This window comes from Echiichthys vipera (assembly GCF_963691815.1).
Source record: "Echiichthys vipera genome assembly, chromosome: 18".
Classification (NCBI taxonomy): Eukaryota; Metazoa; Chordata; class Actinopteri; order Perciformes; family Trachinidae; genus Echiichthys; species Echiichthys vipera.
The window spans coordinates 9,043,447-9,069,894 of NC_139843.1; the positions used below are offsets into that span (position 1 = coordinate 9,043,447).

Genomic DNA, 26,448 nt, shown 5'->3' on the forward strand with positions numbered 1-26,448 from the left:
AAGTTAGCACTGGATGCTGGAGATTAAGCATGACACTTTAAACAGAGAGCCACATTCTCCTTGTCTCCTCCTGACAGACACATGCTATGGGGCTTTGCGTCAGTCAACATAATCAGATAGTGATGACCTAAAGGTTTTAGAAGGAGAGCAGGGAGAGATACTGTTGCATACATATGTCATTCATAATCAGTCATAATCCTATTCTGGTTTGACTGCAGAAGCTGATATTTTTAAGATAAACATCTAGCTGAAGTGCCGCGAATCATGTAGATTTAATGGGGAATTACATTTGCAAGAAAAATGCCTGGGCTAGTTAATTGCAACAAATTGCTTAGCCTTTAAAATGTCAGAAAATGAAGGATGAATGCCAATTTGAAGTTCCCAAAGCTCAAGGTGTCGCCTTCCAGCTGCTTATTTTGTTTGAAAAATTGTTATTTAATCCAATTTACAAGAATATAAGTTAAATAAATTAAATAGATGTTTGATGGCAATTTACCACCATCTTAGTATAGCACATCAGCATGCTAACACAGCTAAGGATGTCATTAGTTTTGCATCTAAAACAATGAATCAATCGTTAAAATAGTTTTCTGTTGATTGACTGAAGCAAGTAAGCACCTTATAGCTTTGGGACTAACCGTGTTTACTTAGTAAGTAGCATAATGTGTGTCAACAGCAGTGAGGTTAACTGCAGTTATGTAATACAGTGAGAAAACAACACTGAACACAACAACTGAAAAACAGATGCAAAGGAAAAAAGTTCAAAGATGACAAGCTGATGTGGCAAAAGTTCCCATCTGGAAAGTCACCACAACAACAACAACAACAGCTTCAGTCAGTCAAGGGTTTGACAGTGTATTATGTCTGTCGATAGTGTCCCGTGGCAGTGAGGTCATACATGCCCAGACATGTCTCCTGAAATGAGGTCATCTCGATTATTTGAAAGGTAATCTTGCTTCACAGTCTGTGGTCACAGCGAGAGAATCAATGTGCTGCACTCCAGGAGGACTATCTCACTGTTTACCTATCATGTCAGCCTGCAGAGGAAAACTGCTGCTAATTTGTAACTTGCGTGAAACGGGTGGATGACCTCGGGCCGGCATGAGAGACGGGGGTATCCACCAGCTAGCTCTGGGCCACGTATGTGTTTGTGTTTAACAGCTAGTGATGATGAACCTGCCAAGTGTTGAATACTGTGGCCTACATCTGTCAGAATTACTGCACTTCCACGAACTGGAAAAAAACCTGACTGAGTTAAAGCCAAGTGAATTCATTCGAGAGTAGTCAAATACTTATTTAATTGCTGTGTACAAGGCCAATGGGTGGTAACATAATGGACAAAACACTGAGTCAAACAATGTGTAAGCTGTTAGAAAGCTGGGTACCAGCTGCTAGTACTTTTCCTTGTACATTAATATTTATTTCCTCATCAGATATAGGAGTGGTACACCCAGCTCAGGCAGTTTCGTAATACTTCATAGCATTTCATTACCTTTAATTGCCCAATAACATTCAAGCTTGTGTCAGCGAATGGTGAAGTGAACCAGAAAGACCTCAATGAATCACTTGGCAAAGGGCTTTTGTTCTTGTTGAATCTATCTGGTGCACTGAAACCTCGGGGGCAGCGATGGAGAATCGTTTGTTTTACGCCCCACTTCCAGAGGGCCTCAATGATCCAGCTGGCACAGAAAAGCCCAATAACCAATTTATTCTCCCTCATCATTTTATTTAACCTCACCGTAGACACCGAGAGGGAATGCACTACGAGTAATGAGCGGCAATTAACAGTGTAACAATGACGGGACGACCCCCCCAGCAGAGACGGCTTACAGTCAAGTAAATAAAGATAAGCACTTGTAGATTTGCCATTCTCCACTCTGGTGATGGAGAGTTTTTGTTTACAGTGGGGGAAACATGAGCTCAAGTGCCAGCGTAATTCATCACACTCGGCTGGGTTCTGCATTTATCATCTCAGAGACCAGCTCACTTCCCATTTCCAGAGATTTGTTTTTGTAAAACAAAAGCCTGCTCTGTTATAAATCCCAGTTTAAACCAGAGACAAGGCTACGTTTTCCCCAGGACTTTGAGACCTTGAACCCTTCAAAAATAAAACAAGGTCTATGACTCAGACAAATTGGCAAATTCAGAAAGACAAATGATCACAACAGCTAATAAAATAGCTTTATTTATCAAATGTTATTATGCATTACTGTCATTACCTTGCTGTATAGACATACCTTATAATTGTCTGCTAACATTTTCAGGTTCATACTTGTATTTTGGGTTTCTACTAGAACTTTTAACATGCATTAATGAAAACTACAATATTGCTCTCTTACTGTCCATCTGAATATACCTGAATTCACCCTTCTGTTTTAGCGCCGTCTCTCTAAGCCCAGTCTGCTCTGATTGGTCAGCACTTCCTGGTCTTCTGCATCCAAAAGTAGAATGTAGATTGGCGTGTTCAGAAAGGTCTGAAATCTGAAGTTTCTGCTCACGGAAATTACTTTTAGATGGGATATTTAAAGTTTTGGCCACTTTTAAGATGAACATCTCTATGACAGAAAATGAGAGAAAGCATAATAGGTCTCCTTTGATGTATTTGTAAAATAAACTACAGCTGCACTCCTATTGTACATTTTCAGTCAGACTTCAAACTGTCTTCATATACAGTACTGTATATCAGTAAAACATTAGCAGTGAGTGTGAACACATCATTACTTCTGTCAGTCAGCAGCTAGCTAAAAGCACATTTGGGTCATTTTGTGTCAAGTATCTTTTCTATGCCAGGTATGCACTGACAAATTCACAATGCAGCCCTAAAGTGTTTAGAACAGCATATCTCTTTTAGACTTAGTAATAATTCTGCAAATTTAATTCTATTTTTTTCACACTATGTCAAGGTACAGATGGATGGGTGTTTCCCATGTTTGAGCTGTGACAGTTACAGGATATACAGTATTTGTATTTGGATCTTGATTTGTACTGCTTTGACATGTAACTTGAACTACCTCAATGCAGCGTACCCTTTCTACGGGAAACAGCACTTAGGAGGTACATGAAAATACTACCGGGCACCAGCCTGTATCACACAGGGTCACAGTAAGTGGAGTGTTTCCACCATCCTGTCTTGTCCTCAGTGCCTCTGACTGAGGATCATGTCCACAGCCTGAGCCAGGTTGTCCACAGTGCCATCAGCCGTCACCGTTGAGTGCCTCTCATCGCTGGGCCTGAGGGAGCAGAAGCAAAAGCACATGCTTAAGGACACGGGGGCATGGGATAGCCTCCACACAAGGCTCAGTAAACAAGACGGACCAGCAGTTTGATGCCATCCACCACATTAACGATACTGAATGTACAAACTGGAAAAGAACAGGACATGTTGGTAAGAAGACACAGGAAAGGCAAAGCTTGAAACGAACTGAGCAGAACATCTCAATGTGTATCTTTTGGTTATAAATAGGCCATATGTTCTCTCAGAGTGATCATAAGAGCTCTCGTGATCAATAAAAATGCGCTTAAAGTTACAAGTTCTGTGATTTTCTGCTGTGTGGATATCTTCGCACTTATAAGGTGTCTGTGCAGCTGCTTGCCAAAAGCCCCTGTGGGATAGTGCATGTTTTTTGTCTCTTTCGCCAGCTGTCACACAGCATTCCAGACTTTTCTAACATATCTACAGGCGACTAAAACAGACCAACTGGGGACTTGAGAACTACTGATTCCAAAAATACCCAATTTCTGGAAATAAAACCCAGAAAATAGTATGACCAGTGTTTTTCAACCTGGGAGTGGGACCCCTGAAGGATGCATTTGCAAGATGCTGTTAATCCAAAAGAAGAGAGATACTTTTTTTTTTAAAACATTATACCAGGCAGCAACGTCTGGCGCTGAAAAATGAAGCAAATGTGAAAATGAGTGCCAAAAACTGCCGTTTCTCCAATGGCGGGTCAATCCCCGTAGACCCCCATGGTAAAATGCCCAAGTTTACAGCAGAAATAAACATGTTTACAGCCTTTTACAAAAAAAAAACGTATTATATAGCTTATTTTCATGACAACGGTACAGAATTTAATTTTTATATCTATTTCTACACACTGCTTATATTAAATAATGGCTTAAAGTTATGCATCATTAAAGGTGTCCTGCTTTGACTGACACGTCAAAGGTGGTTAGATTTTAGGCTTCATTCATTCTGCCTCAACTCCATCCATGCTCCACCTCCCATTTTTGGATAAGCCAGAGTGAGGCAATGGTGGCAACGGCTGGAAACCTATGGGTGACGTCACAGAGACTATGTCCAGTCTATGGTTTTTACTGAAGTTTCTCCAAACTTTGGTTTTTTTTTTGCCACGATAATGTCATGGCTCTGGGGATGGCAATGTTGGTAACGTCTATCAGCCAGTGTCCGACACCTTGGTCCAGGCTGAAATATAACAGCTATGACATGCCATTAAACACAAACATAAAGGTCATAGGCCAAAAATGTCAGAAGCCACTGAGCAAGGCTGTCTTAACTTTGACCTGGTTTCCCAAATAGTACAAAATCTGTAGGAGGCATACGGCAGCCTTGCCCATCTCCCCCTGGCTGCTGCCATTGTTTGGCTCAGGGCCCAGAAATGGATGGTTGTTTTATCAGCTGGTAGGGGAAATGTGATCCATTTGGCGTGGCACCAGGCCTACGCCGGGATACAGGACCCTTTTCCACCCCATCACATCAAAAGACGGAGACGCCCCCTTCATTCATAGGCAGGACTGCCCGGGACTCCTGCTCATTTATGAAGTGGTTCCTATAGATCCCCCCCCCCCCCACTCCCAGGGCTGCCTCGACCAGGCTCTGTGTGCTGCCTCTGTTCCCAAGTCACGAGTTGGAGCTCCAGATGGGGAGGCTTTGTCTTGCCCTGGGTGTGCGGCACACACCACCATTAATCCTGTCCTCTGAGAGTTTGCAGAGGACCATGGCAAATATTTGTGAGCCGCCCAAGTGTAGCGTCAGAAAGAGGAGGCCGGAGAAGGGACCAGGAGAGGTGTTGAATACTGAAGCCACTTTGAACACAGGGAAGCAGTGCCATGTGTTTACGCATGTCTGTCAGCCACCAGCGCTTGGGTTATGTGAGCTGGTCCGCTAATGGTCCGGGTGTTATGTCTCCTGTGCTGGATTACTCCCACACCCTTTTTTGCCCCAGGACTGATTGCATTCACACACGCACATACAGGCACGAAAACACAAGCAAGTTAGTCACATGGCTCTTAAGTTTCAAGCAGTGAAGCCAACAGCATCGACCACACTCTCTCTCCAACCTGCTGCTCCTTTACATATCCCATGACCTGCACCTTTTAGATATGCATGCATGCATGTGTGTGTGTGTGTGTGTGTGTGTGTGAGGGTCTGTATTCATTTTGCCGCTTTCCTCACCTTTCCATGAATAATGAAGGAGTAACCAGGTCAATGTGACCATGCAAAATTCAGCACAATGCAGCTAGTGTTACAGATGAGGTAATGTGCTGCTCGCTGCGTGTCCTTCAGGTCAATGCAATATCAATACACGTGACAAGTGAAGAGATAGGTTCAGTCCCTCAGCCTGACGGACACTGCACAGCTTTCACCTAGGAATGAAGTAAGCCATGAGGTAGGAGATGGGAAGCAGCCAAGAGTTGAGTTCAACACAGCTGCCACAATGCTGAAAAAGGAAAAACTTCACCATAAAGGTAGTTCAGGATCACAAGATGGTTTAGACTGGTGGGTAGAGATGTCATGATATGAGATTTTAATACCATTATTCTCAGATGAAATGTCCCAGTTTCATGATTTTAATGATTTTTAAACAGAGAATTTATTATTCAACAATATGGAAGAAAAAAGACACATGCATTTTTTTTTTAGCCCTGTCCTGCCTGGCTTACTTTATATTGAAAATAGAGGGTCCAGCATGTAGTCATAGAGTTGGACTAACCACTACATATCCCTGCAAGCTTCAGAAAGTGTGAACAACTACAGACGGACACCATGGATATAGTAGCTTCTACAATTCTTACGGTTCTGAAACTGCGGCGTCATATAAACGCAGTTATGGCAAAATCGGTTAATCCCGACATCCCTACCGGCTGTCGGACGAGACAAACAATTTGAAGATGTTCTTTGGGATCCTGGACCTGTCAATGTGTATTTTTCTTCACATTTTAAACACTAAATTAATCAAATAAATAAATGACAGATTAAACATTGATGAAAATAACCGTTGGGTGGAGCCCTGAACTTGGTTTCTGTAACAATGTGACCTATCAAATCAATCAAGTAATCGGAATCCTTATTCCATGTGCTTTAAAAACAAGTACATACTGTACACCCCCGGTCCCCTACAACAGCCATGACATGACAGTGGATTAACAAGTTTGCGAAATGGGCACTGTGTATATACTGCTCAGGTAATACAGGATTATAGCAGGCTTACAGTGTCATATTGGCAGAAATATAACATGATACGTGGCTCAATAAAACATTTTAGAAGGACAGGCCTTGCCTCCGTGAAATGAAAGTTGATACGAATGACTCATACAGTGAGCGTACGTTGTTGTGCTGGAAAGTCAGGAGTGTGTCAAAATACAGATGGAGTTGAGGTATAATACAGAAAAAAAGGATATGAAGCAGCTTCTTCTTCATTTCATTGTCAAGATAGCTGACCGTAGGGTGAAAGCCACGACGACCTTCCCATCGGTTAATGCTTAACAGAGGCAGATGTGCGCCCAGAAGGAAGCAAAAACTGTCACATGCACCCGATTTTCGATTCACACTTCTCTCTTACCCTCCTCACCTTTGCTGAGTATGCCTTTTTCGCTTGACACAGTGCAGATAGAGCAGATAAGGCGTGCAAGGGGATAATGATGATAAGTTCAACCTAAGCAAACAGTGCATGATGTGACAAACGGAGCAATTTTTGGGAAACCTGGTTGGAAAACAGTCTGATTCCCAGCAGCTGTATTTCAACACACAGAAAGGTCTTGTGAAGACAAAACACAGCAAACTCCTTGTGGAAAATGAATTGAACTCTAAATTAACTCAAAATATCAAACACTGCTACAAAGATGTTTCCTATCACATGAAAGAGGTCTTCGAGTTTGTTTTTTTCTTCAAAGGAGGCCAAATGACCCCAAATTGCAGGTGCATTGGTTAAAATAAAAGCAAAACTATTTAGTATGTAAAAGGAAACTGTGCTGAAAGTCACAACAGAGTATGCGAAACAAGTGACAAACAGCATCAGAAAAGAGGAACATGGTAGCCAACCGGGATTGAAAAATGGAATTGGGCATGCAACTTAAGACCTACGACTTAAGTTTCCGTGTTATTTCCTGTGTGTGAAATCCTCGGCCCCAAACAAAAAAAAACTGCGTGTTTTGTAATGTGTGCCATCACCTGGCTTTGCAGTGAGGAATCCCATTTGTGAGAGCTGTGACAACGCTGAGAGGAAAAGAGTTAGCCTGCCAGGTAGACACGGGAAAAAGCACTCAAGCCAGTTCATTGTGTCCAAGTGCCTTTTTCATACCACACTAGTGAAGGCGCCATCAACCAGAGCACTGCCTTTTCTCACACTAAAGCAGACTATATAATCATGACCCTGAAGGAGAACACGACAGGATGATAACTATATCCTTAATGCTCAGCCAAGCCCTGTGTGTGACATAAGATACTAACACAAGACAAAGCTCTCTCCCCTCGCCCTGGGGGGAAGAGGACGTGTGTAACTGCGCGTATTTTCTGCTGCTTGGTGGAGTTGCAGAAGTCCTGGCCTTGAGGCTGATAATGTGATCATGGCCTTGACCGGATTTATTTTTTAAAAAAGGTCACAGGAGTTATTGGAAGGAGTGGATGAGAAAAAAGAGACGACTCCAGCCAGTTGAGATGTTCCAGCCTGGTCATCCACTTCAGCTTTTCCCCTCTCTCTCTTTTCTCTTCTACCTGATATTTACAGAACCACAATAAGTCAAAAGATAACTCCCTTGAAATAATACAGCTGCGGCCACTTACCGAAAACAGCCCAACTGAACTGGGGAAACCACCATGTTACGTGCATGTTATGGCAACAGAAGTGACAGATGCTTAGCTGGAGCCGTCACATCCTCTGCTGAGTTTGTGGCAATGCAGAAGCTGTTATCGCTTTGCTGTGTTAAGGGCCGTATAATGTTGAGTCACGATCAGCAAACACTTTGCACAGACTAACGGTTCTTTCCAGTGGAGAAGGACACAAAGGGGTTTCCCTGTTTGCAGCACGAAGAGCCACTTGATTTTTTTTTCCATCCTGTAGCTCGTTGAAAACCTCCTATGAGTACTCGAGAGAGAGAGAGAGAGAGAGAGAGAGAGAGAGAGAGAGAGAGAGAGAGAGAGAGAGAGAGAGAGAGAGAGAGAGAGAGAGAGAGAGAGAGAGAGAGAGAGAGACAGAGACAGAGACAGAGAGAGAGAGAGAGAGAGAGAGAGAGAGCGAGAGAGAGAGAGAGAGAGAGAGAGAGAGAGAGAGAGAGAGAGAGATAGAGAGAGAGAGACAGAGTATCCTGAACTGTCAAAACCACCCACTGGAAATGGAAACTTTCTGCCCTTCCCAACCACAAATACATCTGGGGCTAAACGAACAGGACATAAACCTTTACTTTCTGTGTCTAAAAGCAGGTTTTTTTCTCCTTAACTACAAATCTTGAATTTATTACAGATCACAATTGTAAATACCTGCTATATTGTATTAGATTTTCTGATGTTTTTGTGCAAAAAAAAAAAATAGCCATCGATTTCCACAAAATGAAAATCAAGTACCAGACTCGGACTGCAATGTACACTCTGTAAACTATACTACATCGAGCGTCATACAGGCGCCAGATTATGACAAAGTAGAACACATAGAATAAAAAAAAGACTATATCTCTGCTGCATCGATTTTGCTCATTTTTCAAACTGCCCTGTGAGTCCCACAATGGTACAGAAGTGCAATGCTAAACCCATGGCCTGCTTTTTCAAGGGTGTTGTTTTGTAATATCCTCTAAGAGTAATTTACATCCATGTTGAAAACATTAAAAGCTACTATTTCACTATTAAAAAGTCATCCCAGAGCTTTAAGCAGTTCCACCTGATAAGAATAGGTCTTGTTTGTTTGACCAAAGTCTTACGAAAGTAAACTCCCTTCATTATTTCACAGCTGTCCTGTCAGCATTGTGCGCAATACCCAGAGCTTCATGTGACCCAGATCTAACCACACTGTTTTCATCAGCACGTTATTATTAGCAGTGCCGCTGACGACTAGCTGAGCCTTCGTTTGTGTGTATGTCTGTATCTTACTGTGTATGAGTGTTATGAGTGTTTACGTAAAAGGGACTGCTGAGTCACCTGCTTCTGATACTGAAAATGCAAACACACATGTGACACACACACACACACACACACACACACACACACACACACACACACACACACACACACACACACACACACACACACACACACACACACACACACACACACACACACACACACACACACACACACACACACACACACACACACACACACACACACACACACACACACACACACACACACACACACACACACAAAATTCGGAGAAAAATGGGTCCAGCAGAAACCAGGCAAGTGCCCAAGTCCCCCCAGCTAAGCAGCCTGTCTATTGGTAATTGCAAGAGGGATTGGATCTCCATTGAATCGACTAAGAGCCTGTGTTCATGTATTTAAGAGGGAGTGCTATGTTTCAGCCTGCCATCTGTGGGCTTTAGCTCTCCGATTCTCTCCCACTCTCACTCCTTTTCTTTCTTTCTCTTTCTCTCTCTCTCGCTCTCTCACGGGTGGAAAAGTACCATCGAGGGGCTCAGTGGCCGAGGCCCGGCTGGCTCCTTTGTCTCGCCGTGGGAGTCTCGTCTCACTGTGAAAAAAGCTCCGGTTAATTATTAATATCTCATTGACTTATAACGCACGGCAGGTTTTAGAGGAGCCTGCAGGCAGGGGAAGCTGTCACCCTGGAGTGGTGAGGGATGGTCGGCCAGGCTCAGACACCCACTGAAGTCTCATCAAGCGCTTTAACCTCTTACTACAGCTGCTGCCACATAATCTCAAATCTGTACGGAATCTGTGGTGCTGTTATGTTCTGATCTCACATCTATCTGATCCGAACCGAACGCAGCTTAAATGAAAGAGAACAAGATGTTGTAGATTTAGGTGGGGACAAATCTCACAAACTTGACCCTTTCTACTCTCCTTTTAGCTTTGTTCTACTTAGCTCAGATTTGTCTCTAGGTAACATGCGATCATGTTGCCCTAAAATGACCTCTTACCCATTACAATGGACAAGACACAAGTTAAAGGAATATTCCACTGAAGACAGTATGTTTTGAATATCATATACACACTTCCTGTGGGATTGGAAAGCTGCTGTAGCTTGCTCCATTGCAAATGACAGCAGCCTTGATTAACCTGGGTTCACAGGATGGATTTTCTACAGTGAACCGGCTATGACCCTGGCTGTGTTTAAAGCAATACCGTGGTTAAATATAGTTGTGTTTAGACGTATTTTGGCACTAATACAGTATTGGTGTGAAGAATTTACTGACCATATAAATGGACAGTGGATAGGTGGATAATGCTGCAGTAGTGGCTTGATACTTTTCTATGAAGATATGTATGCTTGGTATATTCCAAATCAATATGCAATCATTATTTGTTGTTTTTCTTTGCATACAACTGTTTTTGCCAATGTTCATTGCAGACAATGAAACTTGACTGCTAACCATGTGACTAAATATGGCTGTAAACATAGCAGTACTTTGGCTTAACAAAGTGGAGAAGAATATTATTCTGCAGTGGTGGTTTGAGAAGTTTAAATGGACATTTTGGACTATTTTGCCATGAGTCTTGGTCACTCACCATTGGAATCTACTGAATCTACAACTGGTGTGAATGAAGTTGATAAAAGATGCGATCCTCTGTGAGCAAGAGCAAGCCAGCCTACGGGCAGTGAAGAGATACTCATAACTTTTAAACTTCCAATAAAATGATATAAATGTAAATGTAAATGTTATGAGTAACGACAAAGGAAAAGGACAAAGCAGTGTTGGATCTCAAGCCAACAACAGAGTGCTGGCTGTATAAGGAAATCACTCCCAGAATTGATTGTGTTTACATTCCTCACAAAGCTGCTGATTCCGATCCATGGGAATGGGATGAAAACATAACTTAGACTCTAAATCGATTAGCGGGTTGTATGGAATCGTGGATATTAATTTGTGCTGACCTTTAAAAGAAAACTGATCAAATTCAGCCTATATTAGCCCTATAAGTTTATTCATTGTGAACATTTCTGCAATCCTGAGGCACTGTAAAAGGTGTTAAAAAGAACAATCCAGCCACCGCACTGAAGAAAAATGGATAAGGTGAGAGCATCCAGTAAAGGGAAGAGACTAAAAAAAACAAGCTTTCATGTGTAATCTGTTAAAAAAGAGAGAAACCAGCAGTGGAAATAGAAACCTTATGCAACATGTATTTTCCTATTTTCCCATACAAATATTCTGACCAAGGAAGAGGAAACAAAAGCTAGACGCTGGTCAGAGATTAGTGGACAGGACTAAATTGACATAAAACAAGTATGATTTAGAGAAGATCATGTATATTGTAAAACTAACACAGTGCAATGTACCATCTCCAACCTCTCCATCTTCATCTGTTCTTGATTGTACTGTAGCGAGCGACGATGAGTGAGCTGTACCCAGCATGCCATTCAGTGGTGTAACAGTTAATAGGGATCCCCACTCAATACACGACACACCCTACATTCCAATACCCATACTACCATACTGCCATACTATTAGGTAGCCCAGAAAAATATTTAGTATGTCAATACATACTATGTCAAATGCAGTACGCCAAAAATACCAGGATGTCCTACTACATCCTGTGGAATTTTCCAGAATGCAGCCAGCATGCATTTCTGGCTATTCTGAACCACAGTTCTTTGCGCAGCATATGAGCAAGGGGGTCAAATTTGTGATGTGAAAGTGTGATGTGATGAAGAAGTGTTATGTCCTAATTGTATGCATTCTGTATGCGACACTACACACTTTGTAAGGGTAGCTGCAGTACATACTAAAAGTAAAAAGAAAAAGTATGCCATTTTAGAACCAAGCCACACACTACTAATAGATATGTAACGTAGATCTCAGGGGCTCGCACTGGACACTGCACTTCCTTGGATACATACACCCACTAGGTGTGAAGTCGATCGGATGAACAGTTGTCGAGGAAATCAAAGTACAGATAGACAGAGACTCCTTCCATGTGAGTCCGATTGTCTCTGTTCCTCTGGGCTTATAGTGTTCTACCTTGGAAACGGCAACAAACAAACAAAACACTGTTCCAAACAACAAGCTGCCTTTTTGCAACAGAACAAAAGAAACCCAACAGGTCATAATGCTCTGGATTTCAGTTCCTCTGATGATTTGGGTGGATCTGAATAAAAAAAAAAGAGGGCCCCTGCGGATTCTGCTTCAATGCAAAGGGCCATATTCTGCACACAGTATAACTCACTGGATTAGAGTAAAGGGTCTGGCGGTGTGGCGGTGGAGAGACAAACCAACCCCAATGACACGTTCAGAAATGCTGTAGCCGTCGAGCTGACAAGCTTTGAAGCTCACGGCCCACACCCTGAGTGGAGAAGAGTGAAATGAGATAACTTGACTTCCTTCCCACACAGACAAAACTAATGTGCTTACAGCGGTTAACAGGACAGGGTGTGGGGCTGTGCTGTTGTTCTAGACACTATAAAATGCCTGCAGAGAAAAACAGTTCACAAAGGTCAGGACTGAGCAAAAGTACTTTTGAAAATGCAACTCACGCATAACCTGCTCAGACATGATCGCGCAGAAGATTCAGTTCTACAAAAGTGTGCTCCAAAAAGAGAGTTAAAGGCTTCATCACAGGGGAAAAGAGATGTCATAATCACGAGGTCGACACGTGCAAACAAGGCCTTGAAATATGGTAAGTCACATAGGTTACAGATGATCACTCCCTGTCTGACGGGCACACACTTGAAACCATGCACATTAGCATAGCCATTGAGGCTATAGGACACCAGTGGAAGACTGAAAGATAAGCTAGGCTGAAATACAGTATGTACCTGAGAGGCATCCCAGGGGCAGCGCTCAGTTTATAATGGAGATTAAGCTGCAGCCACAGCCTTGCACGGTCACCCTGCCAAGGTTCAGTGTCACAGATCTGCAAAAGGACAAAGCCCATCCATAAACCTAACACTGCTGTGCCGTGTTCAGTCTGACGTCTCTTTGATTCACAAGACGAGAGATCTGATAGGCTGTTTATGTCATAGGGGGAGAGCATCAACTTTCTGTCAACACTTTTCCATGAACCCTTTCACCTGTCACTCATTCAACCTGTATATTTATTCAGGGTGGAGAATTGTGGACTTTCTTTTGCATAAGCGCCCTGTGTACACAGAACAATAAAAACACACATATGACATGTTTCGAATGGTGTTAGTGCAAACAAGACAAGAAAGCTAGCACTAAAGCATACACAACAGAAACTGTAATATAACACTATAGTAAGACCGGACATTGAACCAGCAATAAATCAATTCCAAGAGCATGTATTAAAATATATAAGTGCAAAATATCTGCAATATATTCCAGATGTCATAAAGTTAAAAACGTCCTTCCTGTACTGTAAAAGTTATGTTAAGGACGTGGTGGGGGGGCTTCTTGGTAGAATGGCACTCAAATACATGCTTTAAGTGAGAGCTTGTGGCCAATATACAATTGAACCTATTTTTTACACAATATTTTACTCACAATTAAATATTTAATACACAAATCCTGAACCATTGGCCATTTACTTTCCTAATGAGCAGTCCTTCCGTCTGCTCTCCGCACTGATAATGGCTTTGTTTGCATGACTTTATTATGGGGAACAGTGGAAATCTGCTCGGGATAGCCACTCTAATCACAGAGTTTGTGCCACTCACCAAGTCGGAGGGTGAGGTGCGATTCCTCTGGACCTCATTGGATTGATGGGGACAATCTTACCGTTTATTGCTGCCAGGAAGTCTCTCATAACATGTTAAAAGCTCAGTGTCTCCTCTCACCGATATGACCTGTACCATCCATGTCTCTAATGGCAGCACAGGACACATAAGAGGACTAAACTATGGTGTCAAACCACATCCTTTTGACTACCATTCCATATCCGTCTCAGACCTGCTGATTCTGATGACTATGATTACAGGAGTAGCAGTTACAGTGATAGCTATAAATATTTGCATACCGACCAACTGTGTGCTCTAACTGATGTTACTCAGTGTACAATGCTGCATGTGTGTATATGCACTTGTTTCAGCATGAATGCATAGAGCTTCACTGATGATTGATGGAGACTGCTAACCACTGTAATTAACACAGTATGTGACACGATTTGAAGCAGTCATAACACATAATGACTTTACATATTGACTCACCTTTCATTAGCTCACGACACAAGCTGCTGGCGTTAGCTGAATGCTAACACGTTCGTGCTTACATTTGAAAGTCTAACATCTGGGGATGGAAACAGTACTCCATTTCGATGCCAGCGTTTATTCAATGTATCAAGTTTTTGCTTTAATGCCAACAACCAGAGTTCCAGCCAGTGTGCATAACATGCCAACAACATGCAGTGAATGCAGCATTAAACTAACCTTTGCATGTTGGCATGTTCTCTAACAAATATGTTAATGTCAGCTCATGGAAGTGCAACCAACTCACAGCACAGCAAGAATACTGAAGGAAAACTAATCAGCATTTTAATCACATGGTCACATGACTAAGACCCCCACCCCTACGCTCACTTCCTGTTGTGTCCCTCGGTGATGGCCACAGACAGAAAGGGCACGGACCAGGGTGAAATGTTGGTAAAGTGGTTCATAGTTTGTACTATGAGGGACTAGTTCTCTCTGGAGAATCTGGCTCGGTCTGGCTTGGAAAACTGTTTCCCAACACTCACATTAGCAGTCGAGCGTTGGCCACAGGGAGAGGTTTACAGTGTAAACCATTTTTAAGATGGTTGCTGCTGTGTGAAAATGTTTTCTGTGCACTCTCTGCCAGATTCCAACGGGAATCCAGTAAGGGCCTCCTCTAACTCATTGGCCATCGTTCAAAATACCTATCAATACCGTTTTAGTATCTGACACATCACAACATTGTTTTCTCCGCTGCAGAATTACAAATGCCAATAGTGAGGGTGTATGTTTAAATCAAAAGCCTGACATCAAACTTCCTTGATTATCACAGACACACAGAGCAACAGACAGCATGCAAAGACTAAAGGTTAAGAAACTGGTTGTGTAGGCTAGCAGTAGCAATTATACTGGTTTACAAATAGTGCATGAAGGAACAGCATGATGTGAACCTGTTTTTATGAAGCTTCAAAGCGACCCTGTTCTGTGCCGATGCACTTCCTTGATGATAAGAGAACAGAAACAAGAACACAGGATCAGATGGGGCCACAGACCACAGGAGAGGACTATTTAAGAATGTGACAGCCAGAATACATGGGGAACAGACGCGCGATGTACAAAGGTGGGGCACCTGCTACGCAGGCTCTGTGAGAAGCGTGTGGCATGTTGCTAAATGATAATGCAGATGGTTATGCAGGATTTGGAAGCTCTGCTGCCTCACACTGCCCTCTGGTACAATAAGGAATGTATCAATCATTTTTAACCAGGTTGTACTCATTTTACACTCTATGTACTTTCCCCTGATGGAGGGCTGCGCAGCAAGAAAAAAAAAGATTGAGCCACGTAAAAATAGAGTTGAGCCGCGCGTCTTCCGTGGCCCATGTACTGTAGCAGCTTTAATTGCGTGTAATGGACACGCTCTGCTGTGGGACTCCTGCGACAGCCGTGTTGCGCTGCGTAGGCAACCCATATATTTTGGCCGTGAGCCACAAGACAGGGAAAAAGGACTGCATATTTATAATCTGACTGCACTTCAAGTAGAACAATTTGACCATTAAGATGGAGAAGTACAGTTTTTGTTAGCCAACTGTTTAATAACATATTCAACATATCAACTTTATGAAGTGAACCAGACAAAGCAGTTTCTACTTTGTCCACAGAATTTGTCTATTAAAGGTCCCATATTATGCTAATTTTCAGGTTCATACGTGTATTTGGGGTTTCTACTAGAACATGTTAACATGCTTTAAAACCCACATTGTTTTTCTCACACTGTCCATTTTAGTGACTGTCTCTTTAAGCCTCCTAAAAAGCCTAGTCTGCTCTTAGCTCTTCACCATCATTGCAGCCGAGGAATGACTTTAACTGCACTGTAGCATTTTTTCCCCCCTATTTATATATAGTATAGTTGTGACATCACAACCATACAGAAGTCCTGATGGCTCGTTTAAAGGCACAGTTTCTGAAAACAGGCTGTGTGCATTTCTGCGTAGATTGAGTGTTTTGATACTTTCACAGTATTTATATAGCACCTTGAGCTGTTTTATTATTAAAAAGGGACATTGAAATCTCACAGGGACATTTAAGTGCTAAGATCTGATTTGCAACTTAAACCTTACTATTCAACACATAACTACGGAGCTGAAAGACAAGAGCATGGTTGGACTAGAGTGCATATTGTTCCCATGAAGCTGATCAACATCAGCAGTCAGATCTCCATACTCCCAATTCCCAACCACTTTTTGGTGTAGGCCTCTCTTTGCAGACCTGTTCTACATTAAAGAGCAAAGGGAACTCTGGCCCCCTTCAGGGAAGTATGCCAACCTTCGCTCATTATTTAAGAACAAGGGAAGGTTGACTGCTAGCAGAACACTCCCAATTACAATTACCCCTATAGTCTCAACAGCCATTACTGCTGAGCACTGTAATTTTACTTTGCTTGGCCTCCACTCCTGAATTTAACCTGCAAGAGCCATGAAAAGAACATACTGTAACAAGCACATGCATGTACTGGGTACATCATATGAAAAGGTAAAGTAAGTAGCTACATGTTAAACCCTTAGATAATGCATTTATTTACATAATCCTATATAATATCCTAAACTATTGCACGTATTTAGCACAAATTGTGCACCGTCTGGCTAGTATGTGAAAACATACGAAAAAAAGTGACAGCATCTGACAGATTAATGATATAAATATAAATTCGAAATTATTAAGAATTTCAGGTCGTACACAGTCTTTTGTGAGTAACAGTAAGTCAAAAGCTTTTCAAAATAAGCTGATATGATTAGATTTGTATCTTTTTCCCTTCCTGTCTTGTCACCGGGCCTGGGGTATTTGAAGCAGTCTTTTTTTCCAAGCCTGATGGGAACTGGAGGCCTGCGCAGCATCTGGTTGACTTGGAAACAGCTGTGTTTTCACAGATCTGACTGAGGGTTTATAGCTGCTCCCAGCATGCCTGGGTTCACTGGGCCTGTTTGGCTAAATAACGTTATATCTCACGTCTGCTCCTCACTTACAGTCCCACGGAAAAGTTGCTTCTGTCACTGTTTCTCTTCCTGTTCTCAGGCAATGTACACAGTAAAATCTTAAGTCTGGTGAAGGATCTGGGATATTACGAGGTGTCTATTTTAAGGGTCCTACATTCTAAAAAGTTAGATTTCCATTTCTGTTCTGATTATAAAGGGGGTTGAGGTGCCATATAAATACTGTGTCACAACCATAATATATCTATATACAGTAGGTAGAAAGTCATTCCCAGCCTACAATGGTGGTTAATGTGGAAGCTGCAGAATACCTGAAAATGCTGACAATCACAGCAGACTGGGGTTAAAGAGACATATGCTAAAACGAAGTGTTTCAGACAGAGGGTGAATACAGGTATATTCAAACAGACCGACAGTGCGAGTACCAGTGTGTTTTTTGAACATTAAAGCGTGTCAACATTTTACCCAAAATTAATGCATCAACATGAAGATGAGCACAATATGGGAATAAATAAATTCCGTAAACACTAATTTGATACGTACATTTGATTTCCTGTTACTGTGTTTCAGAGGGAAAACATCCACGAATACAAGCGTCTTCTTTTAATACTCGCACACAAACTGACTAAAAGTAAGAAGCTAAAAAACTAACAGAAAGTGTCAGTTGAAGTGATATATTCATGATAAAACTTCACCATGTTGAATCCAGTCTTGAAAATAGAACTTTGGGCTTGATACACACTACAGTGAAGTTTGACTGTGCTGTTCTGAAAACGTTATTTCACAACGTATCTAATAACTTCCTGTATGCCTGCTTTAAGCACGTGTTTGACCACATAAACTCCATTCACCAATCAGTCCATAAATCTTGACCGCCACAGCTGAAACACAGCGCATCATGTAACATAATACAGATTCCACATATGCTCCTCAGCGGGAAACACCCCACTTATTTCAGCCAGTTGCTCTCTCTGGAAAAAAAAAACTAGATGAGCAGTGATATAAGTTCATCTGGTTTCTCCTGAGTATATCAGACACTGTTGAACTGAGCTGCTTGCGATTCTGCCCAGTCCGCTGAGAATCTGCACATACAACACATCCATATACAGTTTACTTCAGAACTCACATACCAATACATATGTAGGTTACATGCAAGTACACATACATGCCAGCAATAAACACAAAAGCACATGAAAGTGGAAGCAGACACCCACACCCACTCATTGGCCCCATACACCCAAAAATAACTCCACAGACAGAAGACAGGTTTTACAGTGAGTAACTGTGTTCTTAGTACAGGATTAGAGCTGACTGATGCTCAAGCAGATTACTCAGCGTTCTCTGGTCACATGACCCTAGACATGCATACCAGCATGCAGCAGTGGAGCAGTGGAGCAGGTCCTCAAACATGGTGCTCCTTTGAGCACAGTTGTGCTGTCGTGATATGCTTTTCAAATTTAAGGTGTGTGTAAAAGTGCTGCCACATACTCCACTACATTTTAAAAGTCTAATGTTGCAAAAAGTGAGATTTCCATGTCTTTTTTAATTTCTTTTAATATAAAACAGGTGGAGGTGCTGTATAAATATTGTGAAAAAATTAAAACACTCAATCCACAGAAAAAAGTACACAGCTCGTATTCAGAAACTGTGTCTTCAAACGAGCTGCCAGGACTTCTGTACGGTTATAAATATTACACCACTTAGTCCACTCGAAGCTGAAATTACTAGTTACTGAGTGTTTTATAAATTACACAAATGATACAGTTAGATAATATGATGCAAAGCAGTACATTACAAAGCAGTACAGTGCATCAGTGTGTCGCAGAAGAGAGACCAACTAAGTACATTTTGCTGATGATACTTTAATTAAATGTGATTCTCAACACTTGACCTTTAGTTGTAATAAAGTATTTTTATATTGTTGTATTGATACAACCTTTAATTCAGTAAATGATCGAAATACTTGTTGCACTAACTGGTTCACACTAATTGGTGCTGTGTTCATACAATTAGTTTTGCAAAAGCAAAATATAGATGATAGGTATAAAAACAAAACACAACAAAGCGTTTAGGATTCCCCTGCCATTTCCATACATATTTCTTAAGTACACACATAAAACCTAGCGCCAAGGTAGTATTACATACTGAAAAAAACATTAAAAACACCAGTTACTGCATAACTTTGAGCGTATAATGTACAGCATTTATGTGATGTATAGTTCCATAACCCCTACTCTCAGATGCTTTTCTCTTTTCCTCAAAGCCAAAGTACCACATATATCTTTTGAAATAATCAAGCATGTGTTTTTGTAATTACACCATAGGAGAGGAGCCCCAGTAATCTCCAGATTTGAGCTCATAAATCCTTCAGATACTATGACATGTTGGTGAGTAGCGTTCAACATGTGGAGGGACTAAAGCTATTTTCAAGCAAATGAACAAATCTGGGAGACTGAAGAATGAGGTGGTTGGCTCACAGGAAGCCTGTGTGTCACGGAGGAAATCATGATTCACAAACCTGGTGTGAGGGCGCCATCCCGTGGAACATAGTTGAATAGACTTTTTATTCAGATTTACCATATGTTCAGACTAGCTCCAAAATATTTAGAAAACATGGTATTTTCATTCGTCCAGGTCATCGTTATCCTCAAAGCAATTTCACTCAAAAGCAACTGGACTGGTTGTTTGTCTAGGAACACGTTTCACCTCTCATCCAAGAGGCTTCATCAGTTCAGTTCTGGTCCCAGTCCCAGCCTGGTCAGATGCGTACATCGCGTACATTGGATGAGAGGTGAAACGTCTTCCTAGACAAACAACCAGTCCAGTTGTTTCTGACTGAAGTTGCTTTGAGGATGGTATTTTAAATACTTTTCTTCAAAAGGGGCCTTCAAACACACCGTTCTAAAAACATAAATATTGAAAAAAATAGCTATGATTTACTTGATACGTTAGTATCTAGTCCGGAAGCATCTTATATTTTTATCTCAGAGATAAAAGCACGGATTAAGCCGGACAACAAGATGGTTTTGAGTTGGTGTCCTACTCAAGGAGATTTCAGCGGGTCACACATTAACATGGGTAGTTTGACTAATAGAGGGATACCTGTCGCCCAGCGGTGGCCAACAAGGAGTCCTGTTCAGGTTTGGTAGAAACCATGGTTCAATCTGAAAGTATGTGTATTCAGGACATCACTGACCTGTATTTGCCAGTCCTGACTTGTATGCCTTTCATTCCACAATGTTGGGCCCCACCCACATCATTCACCAGATCGTCCCCAATCATCACTACCTGAAAGAGAGGAGGGAGAGGAAGAAGAAAGGTAGAACATTATAATTTAGTTAAAGATTAAAGATTTTCTTATGCAGATGATGTAACGACAAATGTAAAATATGAATGGAAATGCAGTTTTTTTTGTCTAATAACATGTCAACACCACTTAAATGTGTTTGCTTAAGTTAGTGGACGCACAGGACATAAACCTTTGATTTAACGTTTAAATGGGTTGCATCAGCAGTACTTGACGGATGGATTTCAGCCTGCCCTTCTCCTCATATCGTCTCAGCTATCCTCTGCACTGACCATGTCTGCACAAGCATGAGTTTGCACCATTGTATATTATAGTGACAATTGTGATTTCTACTTAAAAAGGCACTGTACTCTATGCTCAGAACATTAATATAGCAGCAAACAAATATTTTCAATGTAAAGACATAGGGGATAATGGAGTCACTCCTGTGTGTGTGTGTGTGTGTGTGTGTGTGTGTGTGTGTGTGTGTGTGTGTGTGTGTGTGTGTGTGTGTGTGTGTGTGTGTGTGTGTGTGTGTGTGTGTGTGTGTGTGTGTGTGTGTGTGTGTGTGTGTGTGTGTGTGTGTGTGTGTGTGTGTATGTGTTGCAATAAGAGTGCCTATGCTGCTTGTTGTGATAGACGCATCTTAGTGCTAGACGTTTTTTCAAGTGTTGGGATGAGAGCCTTGTGGAGCCAACTTTGGTTTTGTGACAGGAATACAACTTCTGATAAGAAAAGGTAAAAAGGTATAATACAATTATACCTTTCCTTTTCCATTTAGATAACTAGATGAGTGGCTCAACTGACGAGGAGTTTCCATTTTAGGAAAGCATTGTACTACCATCTTTGCATGAGAGCCTGTGGGAGTAATGGAAGGCTTTGGAAAGGGCACCAGATGTAGCTGTGTATATATTCGTGTTAAAGACGGATATCCAGAGAAAGACTGCGGCTTAGGCTGAGATGAACCCAGAGAGCCAACAGCCAGGCCCCAAAAATAGATCAGCTTAGAGCGACTGCGGCACATTCTTTATACTGATGGGACACACTGAAATGAGCAGACACCAGGGACAGACATTTAATACATACCTGCTGGGGAAAAAAAAGAGTGACAAAAGTAACGTGACCAGTAACGGGCAACAAAAGGTGACGGTTAAGACTAGAAAAAGGTCAATATTTAGCTTAATATCTCCAGGACACAACCAGTGATCCCCCTGGGTGAAAGTCATGTGTTTTGGGAACATTAAGCTATCACACTGATGATTTTCTTTTAATTTTTATTTATTTTTCATACTCAACTAAAGAGAGGATAGACCATCATTTTTATTATGTCTCTCTGTAGCCAGATTCTCTTACCGAGATAGCTCCCAATCATTTAAAATACAATCACAAAACTTTTCAGGTGTGTAGCTGAGATCGAAATGAAGGTCAAGTTCACGAGCAGTCATTGACACTGGGTTAGAAACTGCTCGGCTCTGACTGGTTGTGTTCCTTACAGAGCACCAGGTGGAGGCAGATGTACATGTTTTTGTCACAGGTTGACTGTCTCATAGAGCTGTCACGATACATCAGATGTGACGAAAACTACCGACTTCAGCTTTAACAGCTCAGCACTACAGTGTGTGTAGTGACGATGGAGAGCACATCAATAGTAGTCTGCTGTGAATGGTGTGCGAAACGGGGATACCAAGTAAACATCTTGAAACAGCAAAGGCCATTAGAATAATCTGCGAAACATACTGGAAATACAGTTTCCTAACAGATATATGCATGAACCCGTATATACTGTATATTTGTATCTGTACACAAGGCAAGTAACATGATACTTAGTCAAGCAGGATTTGTCAGCCTAATTAAAATCACAAGAACTTTATTTTCTGGTTGGTCTCATTTCATCTCATCTTCAACCGCTTATCTGGGGTTGGTCACGGGGGCAGCAGCTTCAGCAGGGGACCCCAATCTGCCCTTTCCCTGGCCACATTAACCAGCTCTAACTGGGGGATCCCGAGGCGTTCCCAGGCCAGTGTGGAGATACAATCTCTCCACCTGGTCCTGGGTCTTCCCCGAGGCCTCCTCCCAGCTGGACGTGCCTGGAACACCCCCCTAGGGAGGCGCCCAGGGGGCATCCTTACTAGATGCCCGAACCACCTCAACTGGCTCCTTTCAATGCAAAGGAGCAGCGGCTCTACTCCGTACGTGGGTAACATTGTAAGAATATCAGTCAATAAACAAAAAAGGGGAGTGACCACTGCAGTGCAGAGTTCCCAGACTTACTCCCCAGTCCAGTCAAAGGTCAAACAACGTCAAAGCAAGAGTCTGCATTCTTACAGTACCCTTTTGTTGTTACTTACCTCGTTCGGTTGAAGCCCCATGTCATTGAGAACACTCTGGAAGAAAGTTGGGGATGGCTTTCCAACTACTTCAGCCTTTACATCACAGGCATACTGTAGGGAATAAAAAAAGTTAATAATAATTATTATTATTAGTAATTGTTCACATGTACAGAACTGCTGTTCTAAATAAATATATCAATGCAAATGATGCACCTACTGTACCTCCAGAGCCTTCATGTACACCCCGACATCTAATTTCAATCCATCTGTCTCCTTGTAGTACCTCCTAGGAAGAAAGATAAACATCACAAGTATTTAGTTTAGAAGACATTTTTATTTATCATTGTACTTACCAGCTGGAATAAGCAATAGTAGTAATGACTACAGACTTGTAATATCCTCTTACCCTTGGCCCAAAGAGAACAGTACTGGTTTCTCCTGGCCTATAAGAACCCTGAATGCCTCGTTTAGGTTCTGGTAGGAAAAATATTCAGCTGCATCTCCAATGACCACGCAGTTTGGGTTGGTCTTGTCAACACTGTCAAACTCGGGGAGTAGTCCTGCAGAAGAGTAAATATAAATACATTTCAGGGTTGGGTCAATTAAAGGTTGTTAAAATGATACGTCTGGTTATAAACAATATGTTTTATAATGTAAATGAATAAATAAAAAGGCATTGGAGCATTGGAGTACTTAAGTTCATGCTAATTGCTAAAAACGACTTTTCAGAAAGAAATTTGGATTTTTTTAAAAATTAAACTATATATTTCTAAGTTCTTTGTCCAAAATTTACATTATTAGTATGATATGATATGATATATACTATATGTATATATATATATATATATATATATATATATATATATATATATCATTATACTGCTATGAAAGAGACAAATAAATTCTGATGGCAGTCCCTGATGTTAAAAACAATATTAAAGAAAGTTTGAATAAGAGCAGTACTAGCAGCATAGTAGGAACCAATTGACTTTGTGTAGGGAACCACGGACAGAACATTTGGAAACAAACTAACACAGTTTGTTTTGGTATTTTCATGGGACTTGTGGACAACAACAAAAGCCTTTTAACACCACTTCTGAGGAATTTACACTTAAATGTGTTTAAATGAACAGTTTTGCTGTGTCACACATTTTGAACGTATTTACTTAATGCAATTTACAATCATTTATTGTAGGTGCATTCCTGAAACACACTCAACTAACACGTGCCCTTAAAACTCTGGTTTAAGTGGACACAAAAGTCCTGCAAATTCATATTATTAGATGCACTAGTAACTGGTCAAACACTGACAATTACTGTCAAAAAGTATTTTACGGCAACTGGAATCTCACGGGACGACATGTCACACGAAAATTCAACTTGTCAAACCTGTCGAGCAAAAATGATCTGTGGGCTTCAAGTTATGCGTTTGTTTGTACATTGAGTGTATAGTGTCTAGTTCAGAGCCATGGTGAGCTGGCCAATCAGTGTCCTGTGTGGAGCTACTGGAGGGAGGAGGAGAGGTCAGTGTACATGCTGCAACAGGCACTCTGGGCTGCCCAACCTGGCTCCTGGAGGGCCACTGTCCTGCATGTTTAACCCTCCTGTTACCCTCAAATTTTACTAACACCATTTATTCTTGGGGTCAATTTGACCGTAGCATTTTAAACATCTCGAAAATTATCATAATCAATTTGTGACTCAAGTTAAGTCGGGTACATTATGTATTTATTTAACAAAATTTAAAATATTACTGATCTTAAATTGCATGGAGGGATTTCTGTCTGTGTGTTTTAAAGTAAGTCTGTTATTCTAAGTGCTATTTTGTGTTATTTGTAACATCTGGAATGAAAGTAACGCCCGTTATCAAAGACAGCAGCATGAATTTGACCTCATATAATATTTGAATTGTAAAATAGACGATAATAATAATGATTAAATCATCCAGATTATCAAACTGACCCAAAGGAGCACCGATGCGACAAGTACATGTATATGTATGCATGTATATATATATATATATATACATAATCATGCCAATTTTAGGTTTTTTATGAGTTGTCCCCATAAAATTAGGAAAAGTCATGAATATAAAGCAAAAAAACAAAAAAAGATGTCATTATTTAGAGATGTTAAACATTAAATGGGGTCAAATTGACCCTTAGGAGAACAGGAGGGTTAAGGTTTCTCCCTGCTCCAACACACCTGAATCTCATGCTCTGCTCGTTATCAAGCAGCAGAAGCTTGTCACAGGTTTGAAAATCGTTAGACTCAGGTGTGTTAGAGCAGGGAGAAACCTAAATCATGCAGAAAAGTGGCCCTCCAGGAGCAGGATCAGGCAGCCCTGGGCTAGTTGGTTAGTTATTCCTGACAATTTAACTACCATCATACACCAGCAGGTGAGGCCGTAAACTCCTCTCCTTCAGGACAGCTACGGCTGCAGGAGCAGGAGAGAAGACCTCAGACACGGAGATGTCAAATCCCAGTCTTTGGAGCTTGGCTACAAACTTCTCTCTGGTGGCCTGGGTCTCATTGGTGCAGAAGCGCAGCTGCAGGTCAGATGCCTTGAGCCTGTAAAAGGGGACAGGAGGTATGACTGAGGGCTGAACCACACAGCCTGTGTCAACACACTGACACGGAGATAAAGATCGCTCTCACAGGGTTCAAATATGCAGCCGTGGTTTAGTCATACACGCACACAGATTCTTGTGGGAGTCTTGCAAAGAGCTGCCGAGTGCATGCACTTTGCTCCTTGGTTATGCTGCACATGCAAGCAGCTGAAAATATCTATTAACATAGACAACTCGCTACTGCCATAACTCACTTTTTCACAGCTTCAGCAGAGCCAGGGATGGCAGATCCGTCGCCCTCCCCGCTGTCATATAAAACACCGCACATGTCCAATACGACACCCTTCAAACTCTTCGCACAGCCTGGCCAGCCCGTGTCAGCCATGACGAAACTGTAGTCTCAGAGCGCATGCGCGTACAGTGATGAAGCCTATCATGCACCCATGTGATTTTTCTTCATACCGTACGGATTTATTTACTGAGATTTATAAAGCTTAAGAGTCAGAGTGGGTCATTGAGAATGCTACAGTATTATGAGTTCGCTTTTATAAACACCACTCTAATTATGGCATGATTCAAACGAACGTTATTTATTTAGATTGTTATGTTAGAATTTCCCTTTTCTCCCTCTATTTTATTAACTTATGATTTGATTATTTGATTATTATTATTTGATTAACTGATTTGATTTTTTTTGTTATTTATTCTTTTTAAATTCTGAATTAATTGATATTTTGGATACTTAAATACATCAATACGTTTGTATTTTGTAATTAGATTAATTATAAT

The 26,448-nt window shown here is 41.4% G+C and overlaps 1 protein-coding gene across 2 annotated transcripts; it reads right to left on the reverse strand.

Annotated features, from left to right (window-relative positions):
- Positions 1-2,213: 2,213 nt before the first annotated feature.
- Positions 2,214-26,044, reverse strand: lhpp (phospholysine phosphohistidine inorganic pyrophosphate phosphatase; the record flags this gene model as incomplete). Of its 2 annotated transcripts, XM_083932544.1 has the most annotated exons (8): positions 2,214-3,230; positions 15,437-15,485; positions 20,670-20,761; positions 23,108-23,200; positions 23,312-23,375; positions 23,496-23,649; positions 25,473-25,660; positions 25,914-26,044. In XM_083932544.1, the coding sequence occupies 7 exons, from the start codon at positions 26,042-26,044 to the stop codon at positions 15,443-15,445; spliced, it is 765 nt and encodes a 254-aa protein (XP_083788670.1). In that variant the 3' UTR covers positions 2,214-3,230; positions 15,437-15,442. The 2 variants fall into 2 exon arrangements, with proteins under 2 accessions (XP_083788670.1, XP_083788669.1); XM_083932543.1 differs by lacking the exon at positions 15,437-15,485.
- Positions 26,045-26,448: the final 404 nt, after the last annotated feature.